Consider the following 19,679-nt stretch of genomic DNA (forward strand, 5'->3'; position numbering starts at 1 on the left):
CTGTGATCTAAAAGTGTTGTGAGCCAATATATTTCTCAAGCCCTCTGAAGTTTTTTTATTTGTCAAGACTAGTTAGTTATTTCGTGAAGACCCCAACCAGTTCCAATGAGCCTGTTTTTCGCTCCATTTACATATTTTAATGTTCTCATACTAGACCTACCCAAGAGCGCCGAGGCAGGAGAGTTCAGACTTGCAGTGGCTCATAAGACTTCGTTGTCCAAGGGCCCAGATGGAGCCAATGATGCCATCTCCAAAACAAGTGAGTGATTAGTGACTAAGTGCATAGGATGGAAAATGTATCAACTGCTTTGCCAGTACAGTATCTCAAAAACGTTGATGCTAGAATTGCAAGATAGTTAAAGTAGTGTTTCATCTTAATTTAATAATAAAAAATTAACTTAAAACTAGTGAAGGCAACTGATGTGATCCCATATATTAAAGTTCCTTAGAGATACTGAGACGAGTAACTTCTTCCTGTTGCATCTGACTAGCTTGTCTCCCAAACTTGAATGGGTGTCACTGAGATTCACCGAATCACGAGAGAATGCAACAGCTTTAAGGACACGCCCCATTCAGTGATAGATTTACAAATCTTTAGCGAGTGTATTGGGCATCAAGAATTAATGTATGTAAGTTATGGTACCTGAAACGTCTCTCAAGCCAAATAAAACAAAGTGGTACCACAAAATATACATTTATTGCTCAAACAGTGTCAGGGAATAACAAATCTCTGTAATGATGAAACAAGCAAAAGACATTACTACATAGTACACAATGAGTAGTTATTTATTTGTAATATTTCTATACTGCTGATAATAATAGAATCATCAGTTCACAACATTAGAATACAATATTAGAAAACAGTATTAAAGCATACCATAAAACACTTCCAGCAACAACAGAAGGACAGTAAAATGGAGTGATGTAGTTAATTTGTTTAAGGCCCAGCAAAGGCCTGGGTTAACAAGTGTGTCTTCAGGAAGTTCTCATACTAGACCTACCCATTCTGTTTCTTGACTTGGAGCTGAGCAGAAGCAGGGAAGAGCAGCTGGCCCAGCTCAAGTAGAAGCTAGAAAAGTAAGCCAGTTCCCAGAGAGCGAGAGAACAGAGAGCGAGCGAACAGGAAGAGCAAACAGGAGTTTGACAGGGGGAGTGTAGGAGAAGAGGAGACCAAGGAAAGGGGAACAAGAGAAGCCTCAAGGAAATCCAGGAGGCTGCCAATTCAAAGAGGCCGTGTGCTTGCCATGTGCTCCTGAGTGCTGAGTGAAGAGGGTTGGTGTGGAGAGTTGCTGCAGGACCTGAAGGGGGTGTGGCCTGATTGCTGATTATACTCTGTACTCAGCAATCAGTGGTCTGATTGCTGTTGATTGTTGTTGGCCTCCCAGTGACCTCATTCTGTTTCCTGACTTGGAGCTGAGCAGAAGCAGGGAAGAGCAGCTGGCCGAGCTCAAGTACAAGCTAGAAAAGTAATCCAGTTCCCAGAGAGAGAGCGAACTAACAAGAAGAGCAAACAGGAGTTTGGCAGGGGAGGTCAAGGGGGAGGTCTCTAAGAAAAAAAAAGAGGGGGAAAAAACCAAAGAAAAACATAAAGAGAACCCCCCCCCACAAAACCACACAAAAAAAAACCCAACCAAAAAAATCTTATTTTCCCTTAAGACATACTCATATAGTTGTGTACCTTCAGAGAGGACAGGACAAAGCAAAGGCATTTCCATTATAATCAGAAAGGAAAAAACAAAGCAGAAATAGACAATATGGATGGAAAGGAGCAGCCCTAGAGGTGGTGACCTGCAAAGGGTGTGCAATGTTCGTGTTTCTGCCTGAGCCCAACATGGCGTATACCTGCAACAAGTGCAAGCTGGTGGCACTTTTGGAAGAAAAAGTGAGAGGACTTGAGCAGCGAGTGTCCACCCTCCAAAGAATAAGAGAAGACGAGGAGTTCTGAGACCGAACGGTGGAACTGCAACAGCAACAAGAAGCACACGAGATTGAAGAGCAACAGCCAGCTGAAGCAGAAGTGGAGTATGCTGAGAGGAGGAAAGCCAATGAAGAGGAAACTCTCTGGAAAAGAGTGACCGGAGCAGAAGAACTAGAAGGCATTCTGCACCGGTGGAACCATTAGAGTTAAGCAACCGTTTTCAGCTTCTGGAGGATGAGACTGAAGGACAGTTTGCAGAGGAAGAAGTACAGGAGACACCGTGCAACAATGAACAAGAGGCAGAAGGTAGTTCAACCAAGAGAAGAGAAGAGTAGTCGTTGTGGGAGACTCCCTGCTGCGTGGGATTGAAACCCAAGTATGTCATGAAGACCCATGGACTCGCCAGGTGTGCTGTCTCCTTGGAGCACAGATTAGAGATGTGACTGAAGAGTTACCGAAGCTCATAAAACCCATGGACACATACCCTTTTCTTTTCATCCATGTGGGAACAAATGATGTCACCAAGCAGAGCTACGAAGAAATCATGTCAGACTTTGAAGCTCTGGGAAGGAAACTCAAGAACTTTGGGGCCCAGATAGTTTTCTCATCCATTCTTCCACTTCCCGGAAGAGGACTAGAAAGGGAAAGAAAAATACTCCGGGTGAACGACTGGCTACGAAGGTGGTGCCGGCGTAAGAGTTTTGGATTCTGGGACCACGGGGCTACGCTACTTGGAAGATGGACTGCTGGCAAGGGATGGGTTGCACCTCACAAGGGCTGGAAAGAATGCGTTCGGCCACGACATGAAGAACTTGATCAAGAGGGCTTTAAACTGAATCTTACGGGGGCGGGAGACGTAAACCTCAAGGCAACAAGGGATGAAGGCCAAGGCACCACAGTACAGATAACAGCTCCAATAGTGCCCCTAAATAGTGTCTGCAACAATGTAGGAACAAAGCCAGACTATAAAACGCATGGTCTTCAATGTCTATATATTAATGCCCAGAGCATGGGAAACAAACAGAATGAACTTGAACTCTTATTACATGAAGGCAAATACGACTTGATAGGTATAACTGAAACTTGGTGGGATGACTCCCTTGACTGGAATATAGCAATTGAAGGATATAACTTGTTCAAAAAGAACAGAAGAACTAGAAAGGGAGGCGGAGTTGCACTATATGTTAAAAATACCTATCCCTGCACAGAAATACAGGCGGATCAGACTAGGAGCCCCATCGAGAGCATCTGGATTAAAATAAATGGGGCAAGGAATAAAATGAACATGATAATAGGAGTCTACTACCGACCACCCAATCAAGGAGAAGACGAGGACGAAACTTTTGAGAAACAAATTGCCAGTGTTTCAAGGAAGTGTGATGTAGTAGTGATGGGGGACTTCAATTACCCTGATATCTGTTGGGAGACCAATACTGCCAAAAGCGGCCCTTCCAAGAAATTCCTGACATGTGTGGGTGATAACTTTCTCCTACAGAAAGTGGAGGAAGGAACTAGAGGATTGGCAATCCTTGACTTGATATTGACCAATAGGGATGACTTAGTGGATAAAGTGGCAGTTACGGGAACTCTGGGGGGAAGTGACCACATCATACTTGAATTCTTGATTATGAAGGAGACAAAAGTTGAGTGTAGCCATACACGTACTCTGGATTTTAGGAAAGCTGATTTTAATAAACTTAGAACTAGGATAAGTAAGGTCCCATGGCAAATGAGCCTAATGAGAAAAGGAGTGCAGGATGGGTGGGAGTATTTAAAAAAGGAGATTTTAAAGGCACAGTTACAAACAATTCCAACAAGGAGAAAAGAAAGAAGACAACAGAGGAAACCAACGTGGCTCCACAAAAAGCTTAGAGATGACCTGAAAACAAAAAGGGATACATATAGGAAGTGGAAGGAAGGCCAGGCTACAAAAGAAGAGTACAGACAAGTGGCGCAGAAGTGCCGAAATGGCGTCAGGAAGGCTAAAGCTCAGAATGAGCTGAGATTAGCGAGGGATGCTAAAAGCAATAAAAAGGCTTTCTTCAGATATGTGAGTAGTAAAAGACAGAGGAAAGAAATGGTGGTTCAACTGCTTAATGAGGATGGCAAATTGATAACAGATGACAAAGAAAAGGCTGAAGTGCTCAATTCCTATTTTGCCTCAGTCTTCTCTCAAAAGTGGGTCTATGGCCCCCCTGGAAAAAGTCTATGGCCCCCCTGAAGCAGAAGTTTGAGGGGGCAGGATTACAGTTTGAGATTGATAAACAAATGGTCAAAGAACACCTACTTTCCTTGAATGAGTTCAAATCTCCAGGGCCCGATGAACTGCATCCTAGAGTAATGAAGGAGCTAGCGGAAGAACTCTCAGAACCTTTGTCTATTATCTTTGCAAAATCATGGAAGACGGGTGAGGTGCCGGACGACTGGAGGAGGGCTAACGTTGTCCCTATCTTCAAAAAGGGCAAAAAGGAGGAACCTGGGAACTACAGACCAGTCAGTCTGACATCCATCCCTGGGAAAATTCTGGAGCAGATTATAAAGAAGTCAATCTGTAAACACCTTGAAATCAATGCGGTGATCACTAGAAGCCAACATGGATTTGTCAAGAACAAGTCCTGTTAGACAAATTTGATCTCAGTTTTTGATAAGGTAACCTCCCTTGTGGACTGTGGGAATGCTGTGGACGTCATATATCTTGACTTCAGCAAAGCTTTTGACAAAGTACCACATGACATTCTGATTAACAAAGTAGCTCAAAGTGGCTAGATGGAACAACTATTAGGTGGATTCACAGTTGGCAACAGAATTTGACTCAAAGAGTACTTATCAATGGAACCTTCTCAAACTGGGGAGAGGCAACGAGTGGGGTACCGCAGGGCTCAGTCCTGGGCCTAGTGACACAAAATTGGGTGGGATAGCTAATACCCTGGAAGACAGAAACAAACTTCAAAGTGATCTTGATAGGCTGGAGTGCTGGGCTGAAAACAACAGAATGAAATTTAATAGGGATAAATGCCAAGTTCTACATTTAGGAAATAGAAACCAAAGGCACAGTTACAAGATGGTGGATACTTGGCTCAGCAATACTACAAACGAGAAGGATCTTGGAATTGTTGTAGATGGCAAGCTTAATATGAGCCAACAGTGCGATATGGCTGCAAGAAAGGCCAATGCTATTTTGGGCTGCATTAATAGAAGTATAGCTTCCAAATCACGTGAGGTACTGGTTCCTCTCTATTCGGCCCTGGTTAGGCCTCATCTAGAGTATTGCATCCAGTTCTGGGCTCCACAATTCAACGCAGACAAGCTGGAGGGTGTTCGGAGGAGGGCAACCAGGATGATCAGGGGTCTGGAAACAAAGCCCTATGAGGAGAGACTGAAAGAATTAGGCATGTTTAGCCTGGAGAAGAGAAGATTGAGGGGAGACATGATAGCACTCTTCAAATACTTCAAAGGTTGTCACACAGAGGAAGGCCAGGATCTCTTCTCGATCCTCCCAGAGTGCAGGACACAGAATAACGGGCTCAAGTTAAAGGAAGCCAGATTCCAGCTGGACATCAGGAAAAACTTCCTGACTGTTAGAGCAGTGCGATAATGGAATCAGTTACCTAGGGAGGTTGTGGGCTCTCCCACACTAGAGGCCTTCAAGAGGCAGCTAGACAAGCATCTGTCAGGGATGCTTTAGGGTGGATTCCTGCATTGAGCAGGGGGTTGGACTACTTCCCTTGCTCGGCTTCGTCCATTCTCTTCTGCTGCCCCTTACGCCTGGAACGCTCTTCCAGAACATTTGAGAACTACAAGTTCAACCGCAGCTTTTAAAGCTCAACTAAAAACTTTTCTTTTTCCTAAAGCTTTTAAAACTTGATGTTGTGCAGACTTCTACTGTTACTTTCTACTGTTAGTTTTACCCTACCCTGTGCCTGCTTACCCTACCCTGTACCTGTTTGCATTCTCTTCCCCTCCTTATTGTTTTACTATGATTTTATTAGATTGTAAGCCTATGCGGCAGGGTCTTGCTATTTACTGTTTTACTCTGTACAGCACCATGTACACTGATGGTGCTATATAAATAAACAATAATAATAATAATAATAATAAGGGTGTAATTCTGTGCACACAAATCAGGAAGCATGAGCATTATTAGAAAGAGATCTTCTGATCTGTGCCACAGATGTATAGAGATGCTACAATGCCATTATCTGGTGTGTGTTTTATATGGATAGTTTTTATTTAACTTTTACATTTTTTCAAAGGAAACTTTGTTGTTGTTTATTCGTTCAGTCATTTCCGACTCTTCGTGACTTCATGGACTAGCCCACGCCAGAGCTTTCTGTCGGCTGTCGCCACCCGTAGCTCCCCCAAGGTCAAGTCTGTCACCTCCAGAATATCATCCATCCATCTTGCCCTTGGTCGGCCCCTCTTCCTTTTACTTTCCACTTTCCCTAGCATCAGCCTCTTCTCCTGGGTATCTTGTCTTCTCATTATGTGGCCAAAGTACTTCAGTTTTGCCTTTAATACCATTCCCTCAAGTGAGCTGTCTGGCTTTACTTCCTGGAGTATGGACTGGTTTGATCTTCTTGCAGTCCAAGGCCCTCTCAGAATTTTCCTCCAACACCACAGTTCAAAAGCATCTATCTTCCTTCGCTCAGCCTTCCTTATGGTCCAGCTCTCGCAGCCATAGGTTACTATGGGGAATACCATTGCTTTAAGTATGCGGACCTTTGTTGTCAGTGTGGTGTCTCTGCTCTTAACTATTTTATCAAGATTTGTCATTGCTCTCCTCCCAAGAAGTAAACGTCTTCTGATTTCCTGGCTGCAGTCAGCGTCTGCAGTAATCTTTGCGCCCAGAAATACGAAGTCTGTCACTGCCTCCACGTTTTCTCCCTCTATTTGCCAGTTATCAATCAAGCTGGTTGCCATAATCTTGGTTTTTTTGAGGTTTAACTGCAACCCAGCTTTTGCACTTTCTTCTTTCACTTTTGTCATAAGGCTCCTCAGCTCCTCCTTGCTTTCAGCCATCAAAGTGGTGTCATCTGCATATCTGAGACTGTTAATGTTTCTTCCTGCGATTTTAACTCCAGCCTTGGATTCGTCAAGCCCAGCACGTCGCATGATGTGTTCTGCATACAAGTTGAATAGGTAAGGTGAGAGTGTACAACCCTGCCGTACTCCTTTCCCAATCTTAAACCAGTCCGTTGTTCCGTGGTCTGTTCTTACCGTTACTACTTGTTCGTTATACAGATTCCTCAGGAGGCAGACAAGATTATTATTATTATTATTATTATTATTATTATTTATTTATTTATTTATTTATTTATATAGCACCATCAATGTACATGGTGCTGTACAGAGTAAAACAGTAAATAGCAAGACCCTGCCGCATAGGCTTACAATCTTGGTATCCCCATACCACCAAGAACTTGCCACAGTTTGTTATGATCCACACAGTCAAAGGCTTTAGAATAGTCAATAAAACAGAAATAGATGTTTTTCTGGAACTCCCTGGCTTTCTCCATTATCCAGCGGATATTGGCAATTTGGTCTCTAGTTCCTCTGCCTTTTCTAAACCCAGCTTGTACATCTGGCAATTCTCGCTCCATGAATTGCTGGAGTCTACCTTGCAGCATCTTGAGCATTACCTTGCTGGCATGTGAAATAAGTGCCACTGTCCAATAGTTTGAACATTCTTTAGTGTTTCCCTTTTTTGGTATGGGGATATAAGTTGATTTTTTCCAGTCTGATGGCCATTCTTGTGTTTTCCAAATTTGTTGGCATATGGCATGCATCACTTTGACAGCATCATCTTGCAATATTTTAAACAGTTCAGCTGGGATACCGTCGTCTCCTGCTGCCTTGTTATTAGCAATGCTTCTTAAGGCCCATTCAACCTCACTCTTCAGGATGTCTGGCTCTAACTCACTGACCACACCGTCTGAGCTATCCCCGATATTATTATCCTTCCTATACAGATCTTCCGTATATTCTTGCCACCTTTTCTTGATCTCTTCTGTTTCTGTTAGGTCCTTGCCATCTTTGTTTTGATCATACCCATTTTTGCCTGGAATTTACCTCCGATGTATTTAATTTTCTGGAAGAGGTCTCTTGTCCTTCTTATTCTATTGTCTTCTTCCACTTCCATGCATTGCTTGTTTAAAAATAATTCCTTATCTCTTCTGACTAACCTCTGGAATTTTGCATTCAATTGGGCATATCTCCCCCTATCACTGTTGTCTTTTGCTTTCCTTCTTTCTTGGGCTACTTCCAGTGTCTCAGCAGACAGCCACCTTGCCTTCTTGGTTTTCTTTTTCTTTGGGACGTTTTTTGTTGCCACCTCTTGGACAACATTGCGAACTTCTGTCCATAGTTCTTCCGGGACCCTATCTACTAAATCTAGTCCCTTAAATCTATTCTTCACTTCCACTGCATATTCATTAGAAATATTAGTGAGCTCATATCTAACTGATCTGTGGGTCTTCCCTATTCTCTTTAATTTGATTCTAAATTGTGCAATAAGAAGTTCGTGATCTGAACTACAGTCAGCTCCAGGTCTTGTTTTTACTGTCTGTATAGATGTCCGCCACCTTTGGCTGCAAAGGATGTAGTCAATCTGATTTCGGTGTCGGCCATCTGGTGAAGTCCATATATAAAGCCGTCTTTTAGGTTGTTGGAAGAGAGTGTTTGTTATGCACAGTGAGTTGTCCTGGCAGAATTCTATCAGCCTATGTCCTGCTTCATTTTGTTCTCCTAGACCATGCTTACCTGTAATTCCAGATGTCATTTGACTGCCCACCTTAGCGTTCCAGTCTCCTGTAACGAAAATAACATCTCTTTTTGGTGTATTATCCAGTAGGTGCTGCAGATCCTCATAGAACTGATCTACTTCTGCTTCTTCAGCATCTGTGGTTGGGGCATATATTTGGATCACTGTGATGTTAAATGGCTTCCCCTGAATTCGAATTGAGATCATTCTATCATTTTCTGGATTGTATCCAAGCACTGCTTTAGCCACTTTATTATTAATTATGAAGGCTACTCCATTTCTTCTGTGATCCTCTTGTCCACAGTAGTAGATCTGGTGGTGATCTGATGTGAAGTGGCCCATTCCAGTCCATTTCAGTTCACTGACACCCAATATATCTATATTTAATCTTGACATCTCACCAATAACCACATCCAATTTGCCCTGGCTCATAGATTTTACATTCCAGGTTCCTATGGTGTGTTGATCTTTAGAACATCGGATTCGTCGTTCACCACCAGCACTGTCGGCCGCTAGCCGTCCTTTCGGCTTTGAGCTAGCTGCGTCATCACATCTGGGGCTAGTTGAACTTATCCTCTGTTCCTCCCCAGTCGCATTTTGACCATCTTCCGACCTGGGGGTCCCATCTTCCGATGGTATACCGACATATCTCTGGTTGTACTGATCCATTTAGTTTTCATGGCAAGAATACTGGGGTGGGTTGCCATTACCTTCCCCAGGGATCGTATTTAGTCTGACCTCTCTACCATGACCTTCCCGTCTTGGGTGTCCCTTCACGGTTTAGCTCATGGCATCCTTGAAGTGCTCAAGCTCCAGCACCACGACAAGGTAACGATCTCCTTTGCTGGAGCAAAGGAAACTAGTCATATAAAAAATGCAAAGTAAAAACAAAACAAACTCATACAATAAAAATATTTTCAAAATAACATTAAAACATAATAATAATAATTAATAATTTTTTAAAAGCCTGCTTCTTCCATCCGAGCTCAGTAGCCTTGCAGTTACTAGGAGACCTTAGGACTCATAAGACCGTTTGCCGTTTTCATGCAAATTTACAAAAACTATTGTAGGAGGGGGTGGGATGGAAGGGAAAGCAAATTACTCCTCCCCCCAAATCGGAGAAGTCCCACATGAACGGCTTCTCCTTTCCCTTCTGAAACTTTGCTGGTTTCTTACTTAGAAACACCTCTGGCCTGACTCTAATTTTCAAAAGTATTTTCTCTTTTGGAGACTCAAAATGTCTAGGCTGGCTATCATTCTTCAGTTTGGCAAATTTGATTCACTTGTATGAGACAGCTAATACTGCCAATTCTGCCAAGAAATAAAAAAATATTTCTTGGCTTTTCCCTATAAGAAGCAATCAAAATATAAAGGGCTGTAGCACAAAAAAACCCTGTACCTATTTTTCTGACATTGGCCAAGTGTAGCCCCTCCTAAGAGGCTACTATGCTTGCAACTCAGTCTAATACTGACTGAGAGTAATTTCCAATGAGAGGCAACAGAAAGCACAAAGCCTCAGTTGTTCGAACTTTTACTTGGGTCCAGTACCAAGTCAAAGTGGACTAGCTCCAAATTGGTAGAGCAGCAGCTGTTTTGACTGCTCTTGCCGCACAGCCCTGTAGCCAACCAAACTCACCCACTGTGGCCACCACACGCCACAGTATCCCGTGATAGATTAAATTTTTATTTATTTATTTATTTATTACATTTCTATACCGCCCAATAGCCGGAGCTCTCTGGGCGGTTCACAAAAATTAAAACCATTCAAAGTATAAAACAACAGTATGAAACCATAATATAAAATACAATATAAAAGCTCAACCAGATAAAAACAGCAGCAATGCAAAATTACAAATTTAAAACACCAAGTTAAAATGTATTTATAGATTGTTAAAATGCTGGGAGAATAAAAAGGTCTTCACCTGGCGTCTAAAAGCATATAATGTAGGTGCCAAGCGAACCTCCTTAGGGAGCTCATTCCACAGCCGGGGTGCCACAGTAGAGAAGGCCCTCCTCCTGGTAGCCACCTGCCTCACTTCCTTTGGCAGGGGCTCATGGAGAAGGACCCCTGAGGATGACCTTAGGGTCCGGGCAGGTACATATGGGAGGAGGCGTTCCTTCAGATAACCTGGCCAGTCCCTGTTAATAAGCGTGCTGCCCTGTTTTGTACCAGTTGAAGTTTCCGGACCGTTTTCAAAGGCAGCCCCATGTATAACACGTTGTAATCCAAACGAGAGGTTATCAGAGCATCATAGGTTATCAGAGTGGGTTGTTTTGGCCAAATAAGCCATCGTGGGTTAAAAAAAAACTCCCACCAGACGACACAATAACTCATGATGGGTTAATTAAGCCAACATGGGTTATCATATCATCCAAATCTGGTCAATATATTAAGGCACTTTGAACACTGAAAATCATTATACAAATGCTACTAAATGGTGTTATTGAGATTTTTGTTTTTCCTGATATTGAGTGGTCAGCTCCATTCATGGTGAAATTTAAGGATTCTGCATTGAAGCCAACAGTTGCTCATCATACCCTAATAGAGTTTTGAGCAGTTTTCTTTATTTGCAGTGTTTTATATGGTTTCCTAGGAAAACGTTATGGCTTACTGTGTCATGAACCATGATTTAGCGTGTCATGTGAACCATTCCTAACCACGGTTTAAACATGCTCACTAACCATTTGCTGCAAAAGGGTTAGTGGCCTAACCATGGCTTAGTATGTTGTCTGAACAGGCCTATGCAGTGACTGGGTTCAGACAACACACCACCCTCAGTGGTTTAACAAATAATCCACAGTTCAACAACAACCCACACTCAACTACTGAGTGTGGTTTAGCGTGTTGTGTGAACAGCCCCAATATCACAGTGTGATCTCATTTGGTCTTAGTTCATGTGGGTTACTTTAAGAAAACCAAGTAATTCAGTTAATTCAGTGTACAGTTGACTCAGTGCTGGGACAATGTGGTTGTATTTAGGTGCTGGTTGCCAAACCATTAGGGGACAGAATGCAGCTCAGTGGTAGAACAATAATTTGTTTGCAGGAGGTGCTAGGTTCAATCCCGGGGGGTGGGGATTAGGAAAGAATCCTGCCTGACACTGACATCTTGGAGAGCCAGGCAGTACTGACAGTACCGGCAAGTTAGATCAATGGTCTGACCATTTCCTATGTAATCATCATCATCATCATCATCATCATCATCATCATCATTATTATTATTATTATTATCCACATAGGGTACTTGCCATTTGGAGTGAGGTTTTCAGTTTTCTAGAGGCCTATGAAAGGTATTACATTTCACTTCTTTAATCTACACCAGATTGAAAACAAGAAATTTCAGGGCATAGGGTTTCAAACTTCGCAATATTTTGATGGATGAATGGGGAGACATAATCCTGTACCCCTTGTATAGGCAAATTTGGATTTCAGGTGGGTGGAACATTCACTGTGATTTCCCCTTCCCTTTTTATAAGTCTCTTCCAGCAGTGTCTACATCTTTGAGTAGATCACCAAGCAAGACTTGCAGAAATAGCCAGTTTGAAAAGGCCAAAGATTCACCGAATTGGCTAACACAGAAGCATTTTTCCATCGCACAGGTACAGCTGATTTTGGGAGCTGGGGGAGGAGTCAGAAATCAATACTGGCAATACTCTGCTAAAGGTTTGTCATCTTGGGAGGAGGAGAACAAGCTAGCTAACATTTCTATTTAAGCTTGAGGCTGAAAAATACACACATTCAATAAACTGGAAGGTACTCATTTCAAAAGGGGTAACAGACAGTTTCCTGTTCGGAAGGACAGCCATTCTATGAATTCCATGCAGTTTATTGAATGTGTGTGTTTTGGAATTAGAAGAAACTGAATTCTTCCCTTCTTTGCCTGGGGATTTTTCAGATTGCAGTTGCTTTTTAATTATTTTGTATTATTAAAATGAAATAACTTTTTAAAAGTTGGCATTGATTTGGGTAATAATATGTATGTAAGAATGAAAGTAACTCAGGGTGCAACCCTATTGGGTTTGCCACCTGCTGTGCCTGTAGATTCCTATGTGCTGCTAGATTGCTGCCAGCAAAATTTGCCTCTCTGCCCTTTTAATTTTTCCCCACTAGATGGGCACTAGTGGAGTTTTCTGAGGGGGTGGAGAAGCCACAGAATACAGCATTTTCTTTCCTCTCCTCTGTGCCTACTGGCTGCTGGGAGTGGGGCAGGGGTGAATATCTGAGTGGGGATTTTTTTCTCCAAGGTCATAAGTGAAAATTCCTAGTATCCTATGGCCCTTCAGACAATGTGTAGGGGCCATAGAATTGTGTTTTAATGACTAACAGAGCAATTGTAATACCCAGATCCGCCGATGGAGGGGGAATAGGACAAGGCAGACAAGAGCTCCACCAGTGTGGGGCAATGGCCACATCCATCGCATTACAGCTGCGGAAAGCTCTAAATCTACCACTGGCAGGAGCAGGAGAGGGGCAACCTTGGATTCACAGGATCCAGGCCCCAGTGAGCTTCTCTACACACAGGAAAAAATCCACAGCCTTACCAGGGGTTTTGTCCTCTGCAGTCTTCCCACCATGACGACGCAGTCCTTCACACACAATTATGTGATTTTGAATTGAAAGCTTCCCTCCTTGGAAAGGCTTCATTGAGTTTAATGAGACATCACCATCTAGTGGCAGAATTATAACGCAACACCAAGTTTGCACACTGGGAGAGCCTGTGATTTCCTAGATAACTATTATTTCTGGGTGTGTTTTTTTTTTAAAGAGAGATTTCTAGGGAGACAGCCTGGATGTTGACAGTGTCGTGTAATGGATTCACAAACTTCCATGAGTGCAATAAATTGCTCATTTAGAGAAGCTCAGTATCCGGCTGGCAAATTATTTTCCCTCCCATTGTAACCACCAGGAGGGGAAATTTTAGAAAACAAACTGCTGGAGACCCAAAGCTCTTTGCCTGTCTTCCGTTGTCTGGCCTGGCAGACATTTGGAAGTGGTGAAGGAGCTGCTATGCTACACCCCCCACCCTTCCCTGCCCCACCCTTCCCTTAGGTTTGCTCTGTTAGTACCATGCATGGAGCAATTTAGCAAAATAACAATAATGCAACTTTGCCTCTGAATTTGGTTAACAGCAATTGCTGGTCAGTGACCCCTTTGCTCTTGGCCCTGGGGTCCTGTGTACTTGTGGCGCATCCATCTACGTACATTGGCATAGCGTTTCTGATGGTCACCCACTTATTTCTTTTAATATGCCTGAAGCGTGGTAAAATATTTCAGTCTGCTCTAGGGAATTGTACTGAAATGCACAATATTTAAATTAGGATTTATTAGATCGTTTACTGTGCAGCTTAGTAACATCCTACATATTCTAAACTAATTTAATATGTCATTAATCTTGTTGGATTGACAGCTCTGACCACCAAAGTCAGCTTTTCTTTCAATCTTCTTGACCGTGCAAGTAATAACAATGACAACTTTTCTCATCACTTTCTATGCCTTGCAATTTTTCCCTACTCTGATATAATATCCAGTTCAGTATAGCTTCATAGTAGCACTATTAACTCCAAATAAAGCTTTTACAGTAACTTTATTTTCAGCTTCTTCTTGTTGGTCATACAGTGCTAATTGGTTCATAAAACTAATTCTGTTTACTACTCTCAATTCAGCAGTTCTACTTCACAGATTTTGCTGGTATTTTACTAGGCCATAGTTAATGAAAGCCAGGATGTTGTTGATTCCACTCAATCCCTGTTAGAAAGAGAAAACCGCTTTGTGAGGGTAAGAAACAAAACTCAGTGTCTGTTTGCAGTATTGTCATTCTGATTATTGAGAAAGACACACAGGTTTGAAGATGCCTAGGCTATTAAAACTGGCTGTTAAAATATCTTTTGTATCTAATGCTTTTTCATATCTGAATGTTGACTAGAATGTTTGTTTTAATAGGGGCATTATAAATGTGGTATACATTCAGCAGTAACTGAACCCACTGTGGGACAAAAGAGGTGTGATTTTAATTGTATGTAAGCATTCAGGATGTCTGATTTTTGTTCTTTAAATAGCAGCCATGGGGGAAGAGAGCTGTCAGTTTCTGCCTTAGGGCTAATGGCAACTGGAGGATCGATTTCATAGAATCATAGAGTAGTAGAGTTGGAAGGTCATCAAGTCCAACCCCCTGCTCAGTGCAGGAATTCCACCTTAAAGTATACCTGACAGACGGTTGTCCAGCTGCCTCTTGAATGCCTCTAGTGTGGGAGAGCCCACCACCTCCCTAGGTAACTGGTTCCATTGTCGTACTGCTCTAACAGTCAGGAAGTTTTTCCTGATGTCCAGCCGGAATCTGGTTTCCTGTAACTTGAGCTCGTTATTCCATGTCCTGCACTCTGGGATGATCGAGAGGAGATCCTGGCTCTCCTCTGTGTGACAACCTTTTAAGAATTTGAAGAGTGCTATTGTGGCTTCTCTTCTCCAGGCTTTTCATCAGGAACACTGTGCCGGGGTGGGGGGGAGAGAGTTAAAGCCCCCTTCTCCATGTGTAGCAGTTCCTATCCTGACTGCTCCCCCACCAATGCTATTTAGAGGATAAAAATCAGGCATGTTAAATGCTTATATAGCATTTAGCATCACATCTCGTACTATCTGTGTGGATTTACCCTTGAATATATTTGTCCCCTGCATTTCCTGCTTAGCCCCTTCATGCCTTCTCCTCTACCATTGCTACATTGCTCCACCTCAGGCTACTTTCAAAAATTCCACTGTGTTGACCTGCACCCCCACTCTGTGTTGGACGCTTAAATATTGGACCTCCTCCTGGGGGTCCCTGTGTCACTCTGCTGCAAGTGCCATTGATTTGAATTTAGTTATGGGAAGAATGAAATCTTGTTCCTTTCCAAGTTCTAGATGTGAGCTGTTCCAAATACACCTGTAAGTCCTAATAGATCCTGCAGAGGTTGGACACTTGTATGCCCATGCATGTCTTGGATTTATTTATTTATTATACTTCAAAACCTCCCAATAATTGATAAATAATTTGTTTGTGTGGAGTACAAATTAAAAACAACAAATGCATTAAGGAAGTACTTGGATATCAAATAGAACTAGGCTGGGTTTGCTTTGACTTGCCTGCATGCACTGGTAGTGGCCGCCTAAGAGCAGCTGGGTTGGTGGGTTTCAACTTTTGTATGTAGTTCTCTATGCTACCCTAGGAAAAAGGCCAAGATATGTGATGCATTGCCTTTCAAACTGCTGTGCATGCCTTAAGTTGTTCTCCTAGGTTGTTCTTTGCCAGAGAGTGTATAAGATATCTTAGTGTTATTATATTATTCTCTGTCAGATATCACATAGCTCAAGTTTGACTTATTCTGCTACGTGGGAAGGTGTAAAGTGGGTAGGGCCCTTGGGTTCTAGGCAATGAGTATGACAATCCCTCCCAGTTGTCATCATATCCCTCAATCTGAAGCATAGTCTAGCCCCTAAAACTATCCTCACTCTTGCTTGACACTTCACGCTGTCGAGATCTTCTTCACAACTGTGACAACAAGAAACCTTGCCTTTCAAAAATTAATGTGAGCTTCTCATATGTTTATCAGGGGCCTTTGCAGCCAAATAAAATTGTGGCATGTGATCTATGTATTTGACATCCCTTAACTAACTTAACATTCTAGCAGCTAGAATGTTTGAATCATAGAATAGTAGAGTTGGAAGGGGCCTATAAGGCCATTGAGTCCAACCTCTTGTTAGTTAAGGGATGCCAAATAACTAGGCTCACTGTTATCACTTTTTTCCTATCTGCAAGGAAATTCTTCCAGAATAAACACTTGTTTCTAGTTAAGAACACCCAGTGTTGTGTCAGGCATGTCTTTTGTATAGGAATGTTCTAATGTTACCGACACCTTTTAGTTTTCCTTTATTTTTTTAATATTGTAACTGATTTAAAGTCTGTGCTTTGTTTTACTAATTCATAAGCTACCTAGCTTTGTTAATAATAGTCTCTCTGTCAATTAGGAAGTAGACAGGTATTTGAAGCACAATGATTTCTTAGCTCTAAGGAGGAGGGAAATACTTTACAAGAAATGGTTTGAGAATGTTTCAAGACCTCTGCTACGGAAAATACAGAACAAAGTTGACAACCAGTCAAGCGAAGAAATAGAGGAAAGGAAGCGAAAACAGCTCTCCCTTTACTTAAACTACTGTAATAAGAAGGTATTGGTAATGAAACGATATTTATTAGTGGAAGACATTTGGCAGGCTGTTGGCAAAACTGTTGGGTTTGTTAATCACAGTTAAGACCAGCGCTAGCTCTTTGTAGAATTACTAGCAAAACATTCACAAACCATGACATAGGGTACAATCCTATGCATGTTTGAACAAAGAGAGAAAAATATCCTACAACTCCCAAATGAGCGTTAGGCCTTTTTCCTGTCTAAACATGCATTCCATTGTGTCTTTAAGCTGTTACAGGTTGGCTATAGAGATGAATACATACATTTTGTGTATGTGTATGAGAAACTTGTATATTGAATCAGCTAAGAACATTCTAATGAGAAAATCAGTAGCGTAACAGGTGTCTAAAATGAAGCCTAAATAACTGAATGGATCAGTGGAGACTGAGGTGTGTGTCCACCTACCCACCCCACTGACAGCTTGGAAGCAGGAGAGAGGGTACTGTGTAGGTTCTCAGAATAAATCTGAAATCTGGTGTCACCATTTTAACTAAATACTTCAGCATTATCTGGGTTTGAATAGATAACTTGAGGACTGTTTTTCCACTGCCTTAACAAATCAAAAGCATTTTCCTTCTAGAAGATTTATTTGGTTTTGTTTTCTGACATAGACAAGAACAAGATATGTTTGCAGGATCCCTAACTGTGAAATATGGCAGGCAGCTCCTTGGCCATCTCTTCTCCTCCTCTTCTTCTTATGTTGACAGTGGAAAAATAGCAGCTCCCGGTAGCTGCTACTTCCCTGCCCGTGGCTACATTCCAAAGGGAGGAGTGGGGCCCGATAGACCACGACTGCCCTTTCAGTAGATGTGTGTGAAGGGTGGAGAGGGAGATGCAGATCCTGTCTGCCCATCTGCTCCCCCATTTATATTGTTTCTAATTAAAAAAAATTGCTTCACCAATTATGTATATTTCACTATTTGTTAACAGAATTTATTTCTGGTTCATCAACTCGGATGAATTAATTTTGTTTCTTCAAAGGACGTTATACACAGAACTGTGAAAAAGTACAAGATAGGCATGAAGGCACCAAGCCATCTGTGAACAATTGGAGGACAAGCCCACATCCTTATAGGAAATTACATGGAATATTAATGTACATGCAGAGCAAACAATTGGATTATAAGATCTTATTTGCAGCCTCAGTGAAGTGCATTTAAATGGATAAGTGATGGATGAAAGCAAAAGTCTAGTCCTACAGTCTTGGACCAGCGAATTGATTGTTGGACTAGGAATACAGAGACTTGGGTTCAAGTTGATCTCAGGGCCTCAATGCACAATTGCATCTCAACTCTCTATATGTAAAATAGAAATAATAGTAACCTACCTCACAGGGTTGTTGTGAGGGTGAAAAAGTGCTTTAAGTGACCAATGGTTGTAAGTAGGTACATAGGTAAATGATAAATCTTAAATGTTAATTTGCTTTGAAGTGGGCAATGATTATTTGAAAAGTGGTGTTTGTTTTAGGCAACATCATTTCCAGTACTTCATCTCTATAATCTCTGGCACCAAAAGGCTGTGCCATTGCCATGTCTCCATTGGAGAAACAAACCAGGCCTCTCCTGTCTTCTTCAGAACTGTTTGGTAATAACAGATGGCAAACAATACATACACTAATGATGTGTATATGTCCCTTGTTCTTGGCATCCTCTCCAATGAAACTTAGACAGTTTTTCTACTTTCTGGATTCATAGAATCATAGAATAGCAGAGTTGGAAGAGGCCTATAAAACCATCAAGTCCAACCCCCTGCTCATTGCAAGAATCCACCTTAAAGTATCCATGACAGATGGTTGTCCAGCTGCCTCTTGAAGGCCTCTAGTGTGGGGAAGCCCACAACCTCCCTAGGTCACTGGTTCCATTGTCGTACTGCTCTTATGTCCAGCCGGAATCTGACTTCCTGTAACTTGACCCTTATTCCATGTCCTGCACTCTGGGATGATCGGGAAGAGATCCTGGCCCTCCTCTGTGTGACAACTGTTCAAGTATTTGAAGAGTGCTGTCATGTCTCCCTTCAGTCTTCTCTTCTACAGGCTAAACCTGCCCAGTTCTTTCAATCTCTCTTCATAGGGCTTTGTTTCCAGATCCCTGATAATCCTCATTGCCCTCCTCTGAACCCCCTCCATCTTATCCACATCCTTCTTGAAGCATGGTGCCCAGAACTGAATGCAATTATCAAGATGAGGCCTAACCAGTGCTGAATAGAAGGGAACCAGTACCTTGCACGATTTGGAAGCTATACTATTAAGGCAGCCCAAAATAGCATTTGATTTTTTTGCAGCCACATCACACTGTTGGCTCATATTCCTCTTGTGATCTACAATAATTCTAAGATTTTTCATTCCTTTCTAGGACATACTGAAATGGTTCCTATTACAGTGAAAAGTGTGACCATTAGGTGTTACCGTTTTATGTGTATATTGTACAAGCCTTTGTTCCCTCTGGCCCCATCATGCACATATTTTGTTGTAAAACTTCAACAGCTTAAATTCTTGTGCCACTTTCATACTAACATTTTTATTTTAGTCTGGTCTTTTAAATACATCCACACTCTTTTGTCTTTTTGAGCTATAGCACTGGGCTTGAAAGAAGAGTTCTCAATTTCTTTTCAAATAATATTTAATCTGGAGACTTTTTGTGAGCCAAAGATGATGTCCTGATGCTTGTCAATTCTAGATAGAGGTCTGTCCCTGAATCTTGACTTTTTCTATGTTCCTTGACTATCCTTTCCCCATTCTCTACAAGGCTATTTGGATTTAATGTGATAGGTTGAAAACGAAATCCTC

General features: G+C 42.0%; 1 protein-coding gene across 1 annotated transcript in view; it reads left to right on the top strand.

Moving 5' to 3' along the window:
- FAM228B (family with sequence similarity 228 member B) overlaps positions 1-19,679 on the top strand; it is a 63,469-nt gene that overhangs the window by 17,497 nt on the left and 26,293 nt on the right. The window contains exons 4-7 of the mRNA XM_063115905.1: positions 155-259; positions 12,155-12,277; positions 14,379-14,453; positions 16,677-16,874. Of these exons, the coding sequence (XP_062971975.1) occupies positions 155-259; positions 12,155-12,277; positions 14,379-14,453; positions 16,677-16,874 (501 nt within the window). The remainder of the gene's footprint in view (positions 1-154; positions 260-12,154; positions 12,278-14,378; positions 14,454-16,676; positions 16,875-19,679) is intronic.

This window comes from Elgaria multicarinata, chromosome 2 (assembly GCF_023053635.1).
Source record: "Elgaria multicarinata webbii isolate HBS135686 ecotype San Diego chromosome 2, rElgMul1.1.pri, whole genome shotgun sequence".
Classification (NCBI taxonomy): domain Eukaryota; kingdom Metazoa; phylum Chordata; class Lepidosauria; order Squamata; family Anguidae; genus Elgaria; species Elgaria multicarinata.